The 17,334-nt window shown below is 42.7% G+C and overlaps 1 protein-coding gene across 4 annotated transcripts in view; it reads left to right on the top strand.

Moving 5' to 3' along the window:
* The first annotated feature begins 5,057 nt into the window (after nucleotides 1-5,057).
* ZMAT3 (zinc finger matrin-type 3) overlaps nucleotides 5,058-17,334 on the top strand; it is a 43,795-nt gene continuing 31,518 nt past the window's right edge. For 3 of the 4 annotated variants that reach the window (XM_036754550.1, XM_036754548.1, XM_036754551.1), the window contains exons 1-2: nucleotides 5,058-5,220; nucleotides 10,192-10,521. In XM_036754550.1, coding sequence (XP_036610445.1) covers nucleotides 10,246-10,521 — 276 coding nt within the window. In that variant the 5' untranslated portion in view covers nucleotides 5,058-5,220; nucleotides 10,192-10,245. Of the gene's footprint in view, nucleotides 5,221-5,514; nucleotides 5,605-10,191; nucleotides 10,522-17,334 lie in introns of those variants that run through there. The other variant, XM_036754549.1, reaches the window with a different exon arrangement.

Raw genomic sequence — 17,334 nt, 5'->3', positions numbered from 1 at the left:
TTATTATTATTAATATTAATATTTTGTCATTCCTTCTGGGAATCCCTTCTGATCAGAGCCAATTTTTTCACTGTACCATTATTTTTATGCCAATATTGCGTTGTTTTGTATTCCTCTTGAATAGTTCCATGTCAAACGCTGGTATCTGTTGCTTGTCTATGTTATCATTTTAACAAAACAATAACAAAAAACAAAACAACCCCTTTCTCTCAATGGAGTAGATGTTAAATCTTTGGAGCATTGGGGAGAAGCTTTAGGACTGAATCACCATATGGATTTCTGATACTAAGAATGCCACATGGCATGGAGAACAAGAACCTTAAAGGTAAATTCATGGTGTAGTGAACGATTTGGGGGAGATGCAAAGCACTTATTGAACCCGATAAAGAGAGACAAAGCCATATGTATGGCCTGCAACTTAGCTGAAACAGTGTTTTATCATCTGTGGAGAGGTAGAAGTTGGGGAAAATACCAAGAAACTGGTCACCAGATCTCTTACAAACAAGGAAGATCTAGGATTAAGTTCAAAGCTCTCATGTAGAAGAATGACTTGTCTGAAGATGTTAGGAGAAGCCTGTATGCGAGCAGCAGGGGAGGTGACTTAATGTCTGGGGAGGGGAGATTGGAATCAAATCAGAAGCCATGTTACAAAACTTCTCAGGAGAGCTGCCAGCCCCATTTAGAGAGGAAACATTCAAGACTTAGATACAGCATGCCACTAAAAAAAATAACAGCAGTGGCATACAAATGATGTGGAGAATTGAGACTAATAGAAAATCTTTAGAGACTAACTTTTGATCTCATACGTGGTTCAAAATCAGAAGACCCTGATGTCAGGGAATGCTTGGATAGGCTAGGGATGCAATTTGGCAGTTGTAGAGTTTGCAGTGAACTTAGCCTCTGCACCTTCTGTCTTGAAGGATAGACTTCTCCAGAGGCTAGGAGTAGAGTGAGCAATGAAGTCAGAAAAGTAGATGCTGTTAGGCTGTCTTAGTTAAGAACTAGTTAGCTGGTTCCTCCTAGACAGAGTGTTGGAGTTAAGAAGACCTGAGTTCAAATCCTGCCTCAGACACTTGCTCTGTGACTGTGAAGAAGTCACTTAGCTTTTTTGTCTTCAGTTTCCTCCTCTGTAAAGTGGGCATAAAAATAGTACCTGGCTCCCAGAGTTGTTGTAAGGACCAAATGAGATTATATATACAAAGTGCTTTGCAAATGTTAAAACTATATAATTGCTAGATGATTATATTTTTGTGGTTGTTATTATTTTGAGTTGTTAGATGTCAGAGAAACTACAGACCTGAAAGAAGGAAACTGAAGATTATTTATCATAAGCTTCTGAAGAGAGTAAAATTATTTCAGGAAGAACTTCATTGTGTATAGAGCAGTTTGAGGCAGAGGAAAATGCCCTCCTAAACATCTTAAAATAGGCTAGGAAAACAAATTGAGGACACTTTCCTCCCACTAATAGTACCAAGTCATAGGGACAAGGCTACATTCCATTACAACTGTGCACCAGTTGGACATGAGTGTACTCAAGAGTGGAATGTAGAGCTGGTATGTTTGACATCTAAGGAGATGATACAGATACAAACCCTAGACTAACATCAAGACGTCAGCACCACCCATGAAGCTGCTCTGCAAGCCTAAGATGCACACTACAGAGAATTAGATTGATATCTCAAAGCATCCTCTGGTGCTTGGTGCTATGGCTAACATTAACAAAAATTAGAAGGGTTTTAATTGCTAGATAGAAAAGGAATCTTCCTCTTTCAAAATGAAGCAGGATGAATAAGAGAAGACCCTGTTGGAAATACACAGAAGAGATGGAATTCTTAGGAAGGAACTGATTTCCTAAGCAAAAAGAAGTTCCAGACACTAGAATAAATCCTGAAACCTTACTTCATATTTTCAAAATGTTTTGCAGGTGTATCAAAACTGACAATGAAGCATTCTGACTTGGATAGGACCGAGCAGAAGCAACTAAAAACAATGAAAGGTTTTGGAATTAAGTCCAATAAGAATGAGATTTGGGAAATGATGCAGTGCAGAAGTTCAGTCTTGGAAATAAGAAGATCTGGGTTCAAGTTCTGCTTTAGATATGGTAGCTAAGTAACCCAAAAGATACTATATGAGTTACAGAGAGGAAGGCTAAGAAGACTTTTCTGAGAGATGCAGGGAGTTAACTGTTGTCTTTGAGAAAGACTAATGAGACATTTCCAGAAAGAACTGTTTACTTCATGCTACAGAGAAGGTTAGAGTACCTTCTGAGGAATTGTTGACAGAACGATTACCATTCTGAGCTGAAATGTAGGACTGGGTTTCTAGAGTTGGTCAGGAGTTAGCAGTTAAAGTTGATGGTTAGAGGTGAATCTGGCTGTGGTCTTCCTCACTGTGATACATTGTTGAAATGACTACACATGTATGAGTATTATTTGTTACATATTACATTTTTATAGCCAGTACCATTGATGCTTATTTAAACATCCGAGATTAGGGGGTTTGAGAAAGTGAAAGGAGACAAAGCTTATGGGGAAAGAGGTTTCTCTAGTTTATTGAATAAATTTGGGGTGGTACCCCAGAATGCTAAAAATCAAATTCTGTTAAGAGGGATTTCCCTCTCTTGTCTTTGATCCAAATCTTTCTTCAACCTCTTCCATCCATCTGAGAGGGAGAAAAGGAAAATGGGAGAATGAGTTCTTGATTGAAAGCAATCCATGGGCAGGCATAGATGGTTTGTGATCGGTAGCGCTGGAGGGAGGATCCACATTAGTAAGATCATGGATGCCTCAAAGTATCAAGGAGATTGCAATACATACATACATATATATGTATATGTATATTTTTCCAATGGAAATTTTAGTAATGTTATCTAGACTATCATAATCATATTATGAGTTTCTTGACTAAAGAAACCCAATACAATTCAATTTGACTATTGCATCTATCCCTTTTCTTGTTGGGCACATAAATAATTTTTGTCTGCAACAATCAAATAAAACTATGACTATTCTTGTCACAAATTAGAAGCAGAATGTGAGGTCCTCAAAGAAAGGGACTATCACATTTTTGCCTTCCCCAGTACCTCTCATATAAATCTTTGTTGAATGGAATAGAAAAGCTGTTGTGAAGGCTAGCAAACCCATGAAATATTTCATATAAAATATTAATTTTATATACTATACCATGACATGTATTAAATATCTTAGTTCCTTTCCAGCTCTAAGGATATGTACCTAAAGTATAATCAAACAACTTAGAGGTGTTTATCCACTTATGGTCAGACATCCATTTTGTAGATTGAGACACAGAAGGAATTTTCAGTTACTTTAGGGAATACCAGGCAGGATCAGGGGAGGGTTGTTGGGCTCTAATAGAAATCTCATCCTAGCACTTTAGCCCAGAGACAGGTCTATAGGCAGCAGGTAAGTTCTTTAGGATCTGCTGCAATAATGTAAAATTCAACCCTTTGTTGATTATCAGGAAAAAAAAAATTATCAGGTAAAAAAAAAACCCCTTCCAAATCGACAGTTATCATGAAGGTACACATACTGAACATCTTTAAGTTAATATTGTTAGACACATAAGAAGAAATGAAGTGGAAAGTTGTCAGATCTGGAATCAGGAGAAAAATGGGTTCAAATCCCAGCTTTAACTCATGACTAGTTGCGTGACCATGGATACATCATTTCACTTCTCTGAGCAGCCTCAGTTTTCTTACTTATAAAATGGAGATGTTTTTGTTTCTGTCTTGTTTCTTCTTTTTCATGGTTCATTCCATTGGTTATAGCTCTCCTTTACAACTTGGCTATTGTGAAAATATGTTTAGCGTGAAGGTATAGGTAGAACCTACATAGGATTGCAAGCTGTCTTGGGTGGGGAGGGGGAAGGAGAGAGAGGGGGAGAAAATTTGAAACTCAAAAACTCGAGGAACTGAATGTTGTAAACTAAAACTAAATTAAGAAAAAATAAAATGCAGATGATTATAATAACAGATAAATAAATAGGGGTACTATTGTAGAATAGTTGACAGTCTTTATTGGTAGAGAAATTTTCCACAGCAGGAGTTCCTGACACTAATGAAATTACAGGTCCTGCCTTAATTGTTCACATAAAGCTTTTGCAAACTTCAGAAAGTTATAGAAATGTCAGTTTTTATAAAAGTTTTTGTTGGGAAGGGGGTCTGTTGCATTTTATTTTTACAACACTGGACCTAGAGTCAGAAGGATGCGAGTTCAAATTCGACCTCAAGACACTTACTAGCTGTGTAATCCTGGGCAAGTCACTTAACCCTGTCTATCTCCTTTCCCCTAATTATAAAATGGAGATATTAATAGCACCTACCTCTCAGGGTTGTAGTGAGGATAAAATGAAAAAAAAAATTGCAAAGTGCTTTGCAAACTTCGCTCTAAAGTGCTAGATAAAAGTTAGCTATTATTTTTTACTCCCTAATCCTGGCACTTAGGGTGACAGTTTTTCCCTGTGAATGAAATCCTTGTGGCAGGCACTGTGCTAGACTCTGGGCAAAGACATAAAAGGAAACAGTTCCTGCCCTCAAGGAGCTTACGTTCTACAGTCTCAAAATAGCTGCAAAGTTGGAGCCCTAGGCCCCGGGCTGCCGAGACTGCTCTGGAGTCAGGCTCAGAGACAGGATGAGGGTCTTGGTCACTGCCAGGGCGGCCTTATGCTTCCATTCTTTGATTTGGCGGCTCCGGCTCTTGCTCTTCCTTCTCCTCCCTTCTCTTTCCCCTTCCCATTTCCCTCTCCTCCCTTTTCTTTTTCTCCTCCTCCTCTCCCTTCCCTTCCTCCTTCCCCTCCCTCCTCCTCTTCTTCCCCTCCTTCCCCTCCTTCTCTCCCCCTTCTCCCCCTCCACTGACGCGGCAGCCCGGCCTTCTCTCCCTCCCTCACTGGTGCTGTGCGCCGCGACGCTGCTCGCCCCCTCCCCAGTCAGCCGGTCTCAGTCTCCTCCTCTGTCTCCTCCTCCCCGGCTCCTCCGCAGTCACTTCCTGCAGCTGTTTCCATCCGTGTCCGGTGGCGCTGGCTTTCCCGAGTCTGCCGGAGCCCGAGCCCGAGCCGGAGCCGCGAGCCCCGGGCGGCCGGGGAGGGCGCCCAGAGCTCTTCGCCTCACCTGGTCGGGGATGTGCGGGGCTGTCCGGCTCGGGGCGCACGGAGGTCCCCAGCTCAGCCTCGGTGTCTGAACCGCAGCCGGCCCCCGGCGCCCCAGTAAGTGCGATGCAGACGGGGGATCACTGGGCTTGGGGCTCGGCGCTCGGCACTGCTCTCCGGATGAGCCGGACCAAGGGGATGGACGCTGCCGAGGGGCCGGGGCTTTTCTCGGGCGCTCCACGTGACTTTTGTTTTGTCTCGGGCGGCTTGCGCGTGGTGTTTGCTTGCTCTTCTACCCCCACCCCCCAGGTGAGGTGGTGGTGCTGGGCTTCCCCCCCCCCCCCCCTCCAGGCTGCTGGGTGGCTGCTTCACTGGATTCAGGTGTGTGTTTGCATAGCCCCTAGGACATCCTGGGAATTTAAATCGCGGTCTGACTCTGAAACCTATCCTGCTTTAATAATACCGGAGTGGAAGAAGTCAACCGTCCCTCTCTGCTTGTGGGTAGGAGCCACTGTTGCTAAAACTGGAACCCTGTTTTCCCGAAAATCTGTCCTTGCGAGATCCACGGCCTCTCTCCAGAGACTGGCCTCCCCATTCCTCGCCTTGGTCTGAAACGCTTAGGCTACTTTGGGCAGCCTGTGGTGACCTTTGAGTAACGCCTCCCTTCTCTCCCCCTTCTTCCCTTCTTATGTCTAGGCTCCCCGACAGAGTAATCTAATCATACCTGGACTCCTTGGGGCGGGGACCAGTATTTTCTTTCACCCACCCTGGGTGAATTCCTCGGGACCGAATGGGGAAAAAAAAATTCATTGGCTTCAGTTCAAAGTAAAGGCCCTGAGTTTTGGAAGCTGGGAGGGTGGGTACCGTAAGGCACTTCCATTTACACTGGGCAGTAGCGATGTTCCCACCCCTGACTGAATTAACTTCTCTGGGCCTCGGTTCTTTCATCCTAGTAAAATGGGGTAAGGGGGTGGAAGAGGCGAGGAGGGAGGATTGGGCTGGATGAACCCTAAATTCCCTTCAGCGCGAAGTCTCTGAATCTTTTCTCCCTCAGTTACTAGATTCGATAGTCTTTAAGAGCTGACGAAAACTTATCTAACTTACCATGCCATGCCCTTTGCCCCCAGTACAGTATTTGTACTAAGGTAGGTGCTATGTGCTGAAAGGCTCTCTGTTTTTCTTTTCCCATGCTTTCTTTTAACACTCAGTGTTAGATATTTTATGTTTTAATGTTACGTTGTTCAAACTCCCCAACCTTGGATTTAGTTGTCCTGTCTGTATGTATTTTTAGAAGTGACATTGCCAATATGCCGGATGAAATCTTTTTATTTTCTTTTTAAAATCCAACTGCACATTAAGTGTTAAAAATAAATCTGGCAATGGGTAAAAAAAAAAAATCCCTATTCTGGCAAGGCTGTTTTGGATTAGGGTGACTGACTCTTCCTGAGGCAAGCAGGCCCCACTCTACCTCTGCAGGCTGAGAGGACCGCCCCCCCCCCCCCACCCCAAGAGAAGCTGACCACACTGGGAGACAACATATCTTAGAGTTTCCACTAGTTCTCCCCAAAAAGGAATGAGTTAAAAAAACAATAACAAAAAAAAAACAAAAATGAAGGCTTGTGCTGAACTTACTCTTTAGCAATTCAGTTTCTTTTTTGGAAATTCCCACAGCCTGACCCTGCCCTTGTTTTGACCCTTTCTGTTTGTAGCCTCACTTTGCATTATAGTTGTCACGGACTAGGATTGAGACAGCTTTCCTGATGACATTTTGTATTTTAACATTCACTGTGAACTTGACTTCTCAATATCATATGTTGCCACTCTTTCACTGTTACTGGAATGTTAAACTTTTTCCCCTTCTTAGCCAATCTTTTTAGTTCTTCTACCATTAAAAAAAAAGACCTCATCTGCTTCTGCCTTTGGGTTGATGGTCCTCCATCTGTTCAATTAGGTTTCTGCTTGATTTAGTTCAGAGGATTAGCTTGATGGAATCATCTGACATGCTATTATTTTAAATCTCTGTGTCTGGAGTGCTTGCACTCGCTCGCGAACACACACACACACACACATCACATCACATCACATCACATACACACCTCTTGCCATTGGAACAAGTATTGTTATAAATAGTAGAATTGAGAACTGGAGGGAATCTTAGAGACCATGTAGTCCAACCACCTTATTCTGAAGGTGTAGAAAATGAGGCCCACGCAGGGGAAGAGGCTTATTTGGGGTCACAAAGGTCAGTAGGTAGAGCTGGAATTCATAACTAATAAAAATGATCACAGGTAATGAATAATGTTAATTTCTCAGCTTGTAGTTATACTTTCTTTCCTCTTTTCCCAATTCCATGATTTTCTGTTTCATTAATTTTTTTCCTTATAATTTTGTTTGAAAATTTTTATAGAATCATAGATTTAGATCTGGAAGAATCTCATAGGTCATTCAGTCTGACTCCCTAATTTTACAGGTGAAGAAACTGAGGCCTAGAAAAGTTATATGACTTGTCCAAGGTCACGTTGGCTTTGAGAACATCTTAGTCTTACATAGCTTTATCAAGTGAGGTGGTAGGCTTTTGACATTTCAAAATTGTGTCTTTATTTAATAAGCCTATCTGAATTGAAATATGCCCACATTGCAAGACAGATGGAAAATTTCAACTTTATGTTTCAGATGCTTAAAATATCCATACTTTGGTGACTGAGGAAGGAGGTTTTGAGGACGGCTAAAGAATGGAGTGATGAACAGAGGGTCCCCAAGATTCTGATTTGAGGAAACTTGAAGTTCCAAAAGATAACTTATGGTTCATGCTGGAAATATAGGACTAACCATGGCATTGATAAGGATGAAAGGTCTGGGAGGTCTAATGAGCATAGGTGACATTTTTATGGCATTTTCAAAGCACTCTACATACATTATCTCATTTGGTCCTTACAACAGTCTCATGAGGCAGGTAGCACAAATATTTTTATCCCCATTTTGCAGATGAGGAAACTGAGCACAGAGCAGGTAAATGAAAAGAGATAGGGACTGCTTTTTGTCATTGTAGCTCCAGAGCTTAGCATAGTGCAGGGCAGACTCTAAGCACTTAATAAATGTTAGTTGCCTGATTGACTGATGACCTCTAAAGTGCCCTTCAATTCTTGAGTGCTATGTATCTGTGAACTTGCCCAGCCTGTTCTGTACAGGTTGTCTACCCTTGGAGAAAAGAAAAAAAAAATCGTAATCCTTCAAGGCAAAAACATCCTATAGGATATATTCTTAAGCCATAACGTGTCAGTGACTAAAGTAATCAGGAACCATTGGTTTATTAGATAGAATACGTTTCATTTTGTCTCGCCACAGACTGACTCCAGGCAGTGTTTTTCATTCCCCCATATCTGACCCCTAGCTAAGAAAGAGGTCGTGGCTACCCAACTCTGAATATGTTGCACTATGGAGGGCTTGAGAATGGCTTCACCCCTGTTTTCCATATTAACCTACTTGACGAGTTAATTCCAACCATTTTGACATTAAGTTAACCTAGAGAACAATGAGGTCATCTGCCAGAGATTCAGAATTATCTTTGTGGTCCTTAGGATGATGATTAGAGTGATTTTTGTGTTTTGCTTTGCCTGGGGGAAGGGGGAGGGTGGTCTAGTCAAGGTGACCTCTGTTGTCCCTTTCAGCTCTGTGATTTGTAGATTTAATTAGCCGTGGATAAAGCACCATTAATATGTTGGAGGGCCAGTAGGACAGCTGATGGAACTGCATGGACTGAAATCAAATCTCATTTATGCTCAAGTGGGTTAAGAGTTGAAAGTAGCCATACCCTAGTCTCTGGTAAAGTGGAAAGTTCCACAAAGAGCGGAACCTTGAGGATTTTTATTAGGAAGGAAAGAAAGAAATAGGGTTTTTCCCTGACAGATGAAAGAGGAAAGAGCCGGCCCAGATAATGGTTTATCAAATCAGAGGAAAAATAATGATATGTAAATGCTGAGTTGTCATATGGGGTCATAGGATCATAACGAGCTGGAAGGACGCTCAGAGGGCGTCTAGTTCTAGCCTTCATTTCTACAGATGAGAAAACTGAGGCCCAGAGACATAAAATAATCTTCCCAGAGTCACGGGCTGATATAATAGGCCTGTGGCTCCAGAGCTGAAAGGCTCCTCAGTAGTCAGTTTAAGCCCCTCTTTTTTTTTTTTTTTTTGAGGGGGAAGGCAGGGCCATTGGGGTTAAGTGACTTGCCCAAGGTCGCGCAGCTAGTAAGTGTGTCAGGCGTCTGAGGCCCTATTTGAATTCAGGTCCTCCTGACTCCAGGGCCGGTGCTCTGCTCACTGCACCACCTAGCTGCCCCATAAGCCCCTCATTTTACAGATGGGGAAATGGAGGTGATAAGTGGCGAAGGGGGGATTTGAACCTTGGTCTTCTGACTTCAGAGTTGGTAGCTTTTCTGCTACAGCATGCTGACTTTTCTTTGGTGGTTCTTCAGCCCTCATGATCGTGCTAATCAGTTCCTTTTCTGTGAAATGATAGGATACTCTCCCTCTTCTCCTTTGTAATCACCTCCTTTAAAAAGCCTTTCCTAATTCCCCTCACCTGAATTCTTAGCATGGCTTTGTTATTCGGTTGTGTCTGATTCCTTATGACTCCATTAGGGGTTTTCTTGGTGAAGATCGTGGAACGGTTAGCCATTTTCTTCTCCAGCTCATTTTACAGGTGAGGAAACTGAGGCAAAAAGGTTGTGCGACTTGCCCAGAGTCACACAGCTAGTAAGTGTCTGGGGCCAGATTTGAACTCATGAAGATGAGTTTTCCTGACTCTAGACCCAGCACTCTGCGCTATGGTGCCACCTAACTGCCCTGTGTGGCTTGGCCCCTCCAAAATTACTTTGTATATTTTGTATTTACTTATGTGTGGGTGTACATGTTGTTTTCAGTAGATTGGAGGCTCCTTGAGGGCAGCAACTGTTTCGTTCTTGTCTTTGTATGAACAAAGTATTTGTTTTAAGTGCCCAGAACATAATTGGTACTTCATAAACAAAGCATTTAAGTGCTATCTGTCTTGCTAAATGCTACCATCTGACTATCTTTTTCTTGTTGATTCAGATCTGAAGACCAGGCTCGCCACTGGCCCCCGGAGTATGCCCTCTGTCCTGCCCAATGATCCTCTTGCAGCACGCCGGACTTCCTCCCCCTGAGCAGCTCTCACCCCCTCTTCCTATGTCAGTGGCAACCAGGTCAAGAACCACCTTTCTGCTGTCCCCCCAGAGACCTCTGGGGCTGGAGGCCACTTTGCCCCTGGCTAGGGCACAGGAGCTCACTAGGGCTGGGGCCGTGGAGCCGGATTTTGCACTGGAGGAGCTATGTAGGCCCTTGTACTGTAAACTCTGTAATGTCACCTTGAACTCAGCCCAGCAGGCTCAAGCTCATTATCAGGTAAGTATAGCACAGAAACCTCAAGACGGAGTTTCATTAATAACTCTTTTAGGGCAGAGGGTGCATTGGAGGCAAAGACATTTTAAGATATTTGGGCCTCTCAACAGGCAGCATCTGATCCACGAGTACTTGTTTAAAAACTATTTTGATAACTGTATTTCAGTAGAATTGGTTTCCTTTGTATTCCTCTATATTTTATTTTGTGTGTTTAAAAACATTGTCCTGAGAAGGGCTGCCTCCATAGGCTTCTCCAGAGTGCCAGAAGGGTCCGTGACACAAAAAAGGTTGCTACACGTGCAAGAACAACACAAAGACAATCCAGAATATGGTGATCAATGAGGTCTTGGGGTTTGAATTTCTTCTGTTTTTTTATTTCTTTTTTTTTTTCCTAAAGAGATGCTTTATACCTGTTTTATAGGAAGCTTTCCATCCCACTCTTCCTTTCATTAGCATTATTTTAGGCTACCCCGAGTCACTCATGCAGGGATTTGAACCGGGGTCCTAGGAAGGGCTGACATCTCATATTTGATGTACAGAGTTTGACCCAGTCTGGCAGCTTTCAAAATTAGTATCCTTTTTTTTTTTTAAAGGAGAAGTTGTAGGGACATATAGGTATTGTCTTTATCTAGTGATAGGAGGAGGATTGGAATAAGAGAAGAGTAAGATAAAAGCTGATGACAGCTGATTGTAAATTTGGCAAAGCCCTAAACAATATTTATGGACTACGGTGAAGAGAAAGGAGAGAAGAGAGAGTGCTGGAAAATGTAGGCCCCTCCTCTAGCTTTCATTAGGGCTGTCCTGATTTCATTTCTCACATTGTTCATCAGCCACTCCTGATTTCTCGAAAAGCAAACTTGCTTTGTGAGAGGCACTTGGGCTCAACATTTGGGATACAAGGAAAAGCAAAAGCATGGTGCCCATCGTCAAAGATATCTTCTGTGTACATGTTGCCTCCCCCATGATATGGCCAATCTTTTCCATTTATTTAGGTAGCAGGTGGAAAGGCAGTTTTTGAGGTGTGTGGGGTGGGGTATTTGAGAGGCAGTGTGGTATAGGGGGTAGAATACTGGACTTGGAGCAAGGCAGACTCAGACACTTAACTAGCTTGTGACTATGCTTCTGATCATATCACTTCTCTGAGCCTCAGTTTCCTCATTGGTAAAAACGAAGACCATAGGATCATAGATTGAGAACTGGAAGGTTCTCTAGGTCAATATACTAATTTTACAGTTAAAGAAACTGAGGTCCAGAAAGTGACTTGCCCAGGGTTAATCAGGATCTGGACTTAGATTTTCCTGATTCCAAGTCAAGCACTCTATCTATTACCTGCTGCCTCCTATTTAGATATCAAAGGCCTTTCCGAGTTTCTGAAAACCCAGTTTCATACTCAGGGCAGACTCAGAGGCAACTTTGAAGCTAAGGAGGCCTCGATTCTAATCCTGCCCATGACTTATTCACTGGGTGACTCGATAAGTCATTGAACATGCTCAAGGGAACTCTTTCTGCCTAGATATTGCAGAGAAGATGCCAGCGGAGAAGAAGTTTCTTCATTTGGCAAAATCACAAGCCCAATTCTTATTCTCATGCTTTTGGCTTCACAATTACCCCCCTTGTATTTTAATCTTCATATCTTAGATTTAGAACTTGAAGGGACCTTCAAGATTATCCGATCTAGTCTTTCTAACTTGAAGGATAAGGAAACTGAGGTCTGGAAAAGATTGAGACATTACCCAGGTAATGAGTGATAGAGTCCGGATTTGAACCCCAACCCTTCTCCCCCAGGCAATCCTTCCATCCCTTTGACTCTACAGGCTCCTACAAATGCTCCTTCAAATTGAATCAGTTTTCCCTGAATCTTTTAAAAAAAAAAGGAAAGAAAGAAAACAACTGAAAAACTTCTCCCTCCAAGCTACCATTTTCTTCCTCTTCTTTCTTCTGTAGCCAAATATCTAGAAAGAAGAATCTGCCCTCCTCTTGCTTATCCCTCACTCCTCAATCACTTGAAGTATGCCTTCTACTCTGCTGGGATTTGGTCTTTTCTCTGTGCTTCCTTGGCCTCCACCATACTGGGCTCCCAGAATTTCCTTGGCTCTCTCACTTTTCCTCTGTCTCCTCCTGCTTCTTCCTATGAACTGAATGCTTAGGCATTTCCTACCCCCCAGGCATTCTCCAGATTGCTGACCTTGACCTTCATTGCTCCTTATACATCCACTCCCTGACCTTGAATGATCACCTTTACGTAAGTACCTCCAGTCCTTAAAGGGCTGTCCTATAATATATGAATCAGCCCTGTTCTGCGTTTGAGGACAGAACCTGGAACAGTGGTTACAAGTTTCAGATTTGGACTTTGATTTAAGGAAAAACCATCCTTTATACTTGGAGTGGGCTGCCTTGGGAGGTAGTGGGTTCTTGCTCCCTGGAGAGCTTAAGACCCAGGCTGAATGATGACTTCTCAGAAATGTAGTAGAGGGGATTCTTGGTCAGGGGTGGCTTGGGTTAGCAAGATCATAGATTTAAAGCTGGAAGGAGCCTTGGAGACCCTTGAGCCTAATACCTTCATTTTCCAGATGAGGAAGCTCATGTATAGAGATTATGCTTATGAATCACTTAAGTGACTTGCCCAGAGTCCCACAGTGCAAAAGTATCTTGAGGAACAATTTGAACCCAGGTCATCCTCAATCTGAACCCAGCTTTACCACACTGTACCACACTGCCTTGGAGGTTCCTTCTAATTTTGAGGTTGCATGATTCTCAAATATGTGTCTCTAGTTCTAAACTCTCTTCTAGGCCCTTGGCCCAAATTCCTGTCTGCTGGATATCTTCACCAGGAGGTACCACCAACACTTCAAATGTGACCTCTTCCTTAAAAATGTTCTTCTTGATTTAACTGACTCTGTTAACCCTGTTTTCGCAGGCTCAAAACCTTGGAGCCCTTTGCCGCTTATACTCCTTTATCTTTGCTCTTGACAAGTGTTCACTGCCATGTCCTATAGCTTTTTGACTTCTGGAAGGGCTCTCACATCTGTCATCTACTTTTCACCCCCTGTTATCATGTCAGTCATTATGGCTTCTTGTTTAGACTATTTCAACATCTGCCCAACTGGTCTCCTAGCTTCCATCTTTTCTCCTTAGGCTAGCCTACACACCAGCCAGATTAATCTCCTTGGACCATTGGTACTATGATCATGGTACCTTCCCATCTCAGCCTTTGGTGGCTGTGCACTGTCCTTAAAGCAATTCTGAATCCTCTTTCTGACATTCAAGGCTTTCCATGATAGGAATCTTTATTTATCATTCTCTAGGCAGATTGATACAACCTGGAGAATTAGAGATGGAAGGCACTTTGGTGGGTATCTAGCCCAACCCATTCATTTTGTAGATGAGGAAACTGAAGCCCAGAGAAGGGAATTGAGTTGGCCAGACTTAAGTAACAGAGACAGGATTCAAACCCAGGTTATCTCTTCCAGAGCCTGTGCTCTTTCCTAAGTGACCTGCTGACAACATGCTCTAAGAGTTTAGGGGATGGAGAACTTACCTCCAGTCTTCCAGTTCTTTGCTTTTAAGACTCACAAAGTTCTTTCCAGCTATCCATAGATATTACTCCCATATCTACGTGTCTAATCCCCCATGTCCAATCGCCTGCTGGGCAGCTCTACTCCGAAGTCTAACAGGCATCTTAAAGTCATATCCAAGCCAGAATTTTTTCTCTTCCTCTTTCAGCCCTTCATTCTGACTTCCCTTTTTCCTCTCCAGGGCACTGTCATTCTCCTAGCCACTTAGGACTCTACTCTGAGAATCATCATTGACTTTTCCCTCTACCCTCCCACCTAAGATACCACTGAGATCCACTTCTCTAGCATCCGTCTCCTTCTTTCCAGGAACACCCCAGCCACCCTAAGCCTCATCATCTCCTACTAATGCCACTGGCATAGCCTTCTAATCGATTCTCTATGCCTGGCCATCCCCTCAAATTTGCCAAACACATCGCTCCCAGTTTGATATTTCTAAAGCATGGTTCTGAGCACATCACTCCTTTGCTCAAGAAGCTTCAGTGGCTTCTTAGCACTTTAGGATAAAATGCAAACTCTTCTATTGAGCATTTAAAGTCCTTCACCATTTGACATCCAACCTATCTTTCTCTGTGGATTGTATATTACAAGCCCTTGTGCATGTTGCTGTTGAACTGGTCCACTTGCTGTTCCTAGTCCATGACTGTCTCTCTCTCCCCTCTGCCTTTGCCTTTATGTAGACTCTTCCCTGCATCCCTGGAATTCTATCCCTTCTCCTTCTCCCTCCTGGAGTCCTTAGAGCCTTTCAAGGCTTGCCTCAAATGCCACTTCCTCCAAGAAGCCTTTTCTGATTTCTCCCACTAGTTAATGTCACCAGTTCTCCTGAAATTAGTTTGTATTTACCTCTCCATGTGGGTGTTTTCTCCTCCAGTAAAATGAGAGCTGCTCGGGGTCAGAGCAAAGGCTATCTTTGTCTTTGCTGTCCTGGTGCCTTGCCAGTACTTGGCTTAATAAATGTTGGATGAATGGAATTTACACCTAGGATGTCTCCCTTGCCTCCATCTCTACCTATTGAAATCTTATTCATCCTTTAAAGCTCAGCTCAAATAAGACCACCTCTGCATGGCACTTCTTATTGTTTCTGTTCCCTATCCCTTCTCCCTGCCTGAAGTTGAAATGATCTCTCATTTCTTTGCAATCTCATAGCACAATATTTGTATCTCCCTTATGGAGGCGTTATTGTGCCCTTGAAAATACATGACTTTTGGAGGCAGAGGACCTGAGTTTGAATTAACTTTGGGCAATTACCTCCTCTCTTGGAGCCATAATTTCCCCATTTAAAAAATGAGGTTGGATTATATGGCCCCTAAAGTCCTTTCTAGTTTTAACTCTGATTCTCTCATCCTGCTTATCTCATGCCACTGGGTATTATATGTGTGGGTCATATCACCCTGAAGCAAGAGACAGTAGGGTATACTGGGAAGCAGATTAGATTTTGAGCCAGTGTTTCTGTATTCAAATCCTATCTCTGTCATTTACTGCCTGTGTGACCTTGGAAAAGGGTTTGGTTTTCCTCATCCATAAAATGAGAAGGTTGGACTGGGTTACTTTCGAATTCCCGTAGGCTTGAAAGCTTCCACAATCCTCTGGCCCTTGAGGGCAGGGGCTTCACTCAGCATTGACCCCAGTGCTTAGTACATAAGAGGTGCTCAGGAAATATGTACAGTTTTTTTTTAACATTCAAAAGCCAGGTCAGATGTCTCTTATTTGTTGCCTATCAGAGAAACTCAAAAATTAAATCTTTAGGTGGGGGATTTGGGGAGCAATGACAAGTCATTGGAATGGTTTCCCATTCCAGCTCAGTGTGCTAAGATGACACACGTAAAACCCAAGGCTTCCTCTGTCAGGAGTCCGCAGGAGCCAAATGAAGGAGCAGCATCATCCCTCATAGCCTTACTCACAGCTCTTAGCAACTGCCTTGAAATAACTAAACCCAGGGAAAGATATTTTGGGCCAATGTTAGCTTTAGATAATTTGGTTTGTCAAAAACTCAGAGCTAGCAAAGGGTATAAAGAATGTTACGAGTGAAAGAACAGGAGGAGGAAGCTGAGGACCATGTATAGAAATAGGGAATAGGCAAGTCTACGTGTAGCTTTGTGGTCTTATTTTTTGGGGTGGTGGTGGTAGTTGAATTGTAATTTTCTGGGTGTAGGGAAAATAAGCCAATCTTTGCTTTTTTAAAAATATTTGAACATTTAGGCTTTTAAAAAAATTCTGAATTTAACAAACAGTAAACAAAGCCACTTTTCATATACTAATCATTGTTTTTTGAAAACCAGATAGCTTTATAGTGGAATTGGGAGAAGTCAGAAACCTGTTTATTACATATTTTATAGCTAATATCCTTTCTATTCAGATTGTTGAGTGGATAAAATCAGAGTTTTGGCCCTCAGGGAAGGGGATGTCAGGTCTGAGTGTGTTCACTCCTGGATATATAGGGGAGTGTGGCAAGATGGATAGAGCACTGATATTGGCCTCTGGGGACCTGAGTTTGAATCCCAGCTTGTCATTTACTACTCATGTGACCTGTATAAGGCAGTGACCTCTATGGATGGGGTTCCTACAACATGTCTAATTTATAGCCTTATAGAATTACCCTATGACTTGCCCGTAATTACCTAGATAATATGCACCAGAGGAAGGACTTGAACCCAGAGCTTCCTGTCTCCCAGGCTGGCCTTTTAATCACTATATCACTCAGCCTCTTGCCTGTAGGGTTAGGCAGTAGTGTTCTACACCACCTTCAGATAGGATTGGGGTCACAAAATTATACATAAGGATCCAGGTGCATTGCATATTGACTTAGAGAAAAACACATTGATATGTATGTTTTATTGTATTTTATTTGTTTTGTTAAATATTTCTCACTTTTTATTCTGGTTCAGGCCATACTTGGGGGTGTTATATGCCACAGGCCTTGTGCTCGACACCTCTGGTGAAGGGTACTTAAAAGAGGGCAGAAGTAGGTCAGGCTAAGAAGGGAGGCTGAATCCCTTCTGTTGCAATGGGGAGCCACTGATGGTTTTGGGTAGGGGAAAGACATCATGCCTCTCAATCAGTCAAAAAGTATTATTAGGCACTTACTACATATCAGTCACTGTCATAGGTGCTGGGGATACAAAACCAAAATTCAAACAGTCCCTGCTTTCAAGGAGTTTACACTTCATATCTGCAACAAGAAGACCAATAGGGTTGGGGCATAGTATGATTTGACTAAAGGCAAGATGACCAGGTAGGAGCTATT

Source organism: Trichosurus vulpecula, chromosome 4 (assembly GCF_011100635.1).
Source record: "Trichosurus vulpecula isolate mTriVul1 chromosome 4, mTriVul1.pri, whole genome shotgun sequence".
NCBI lineage: Eukaryota > Metazoa > Chordata > Mammalia > Diprotodontia > Phalangeridae > Trichosurus > Trichosurus vulpecula.
This window is presented reverse-complemented; position numbering and strand designations above follow the sequence as displayed.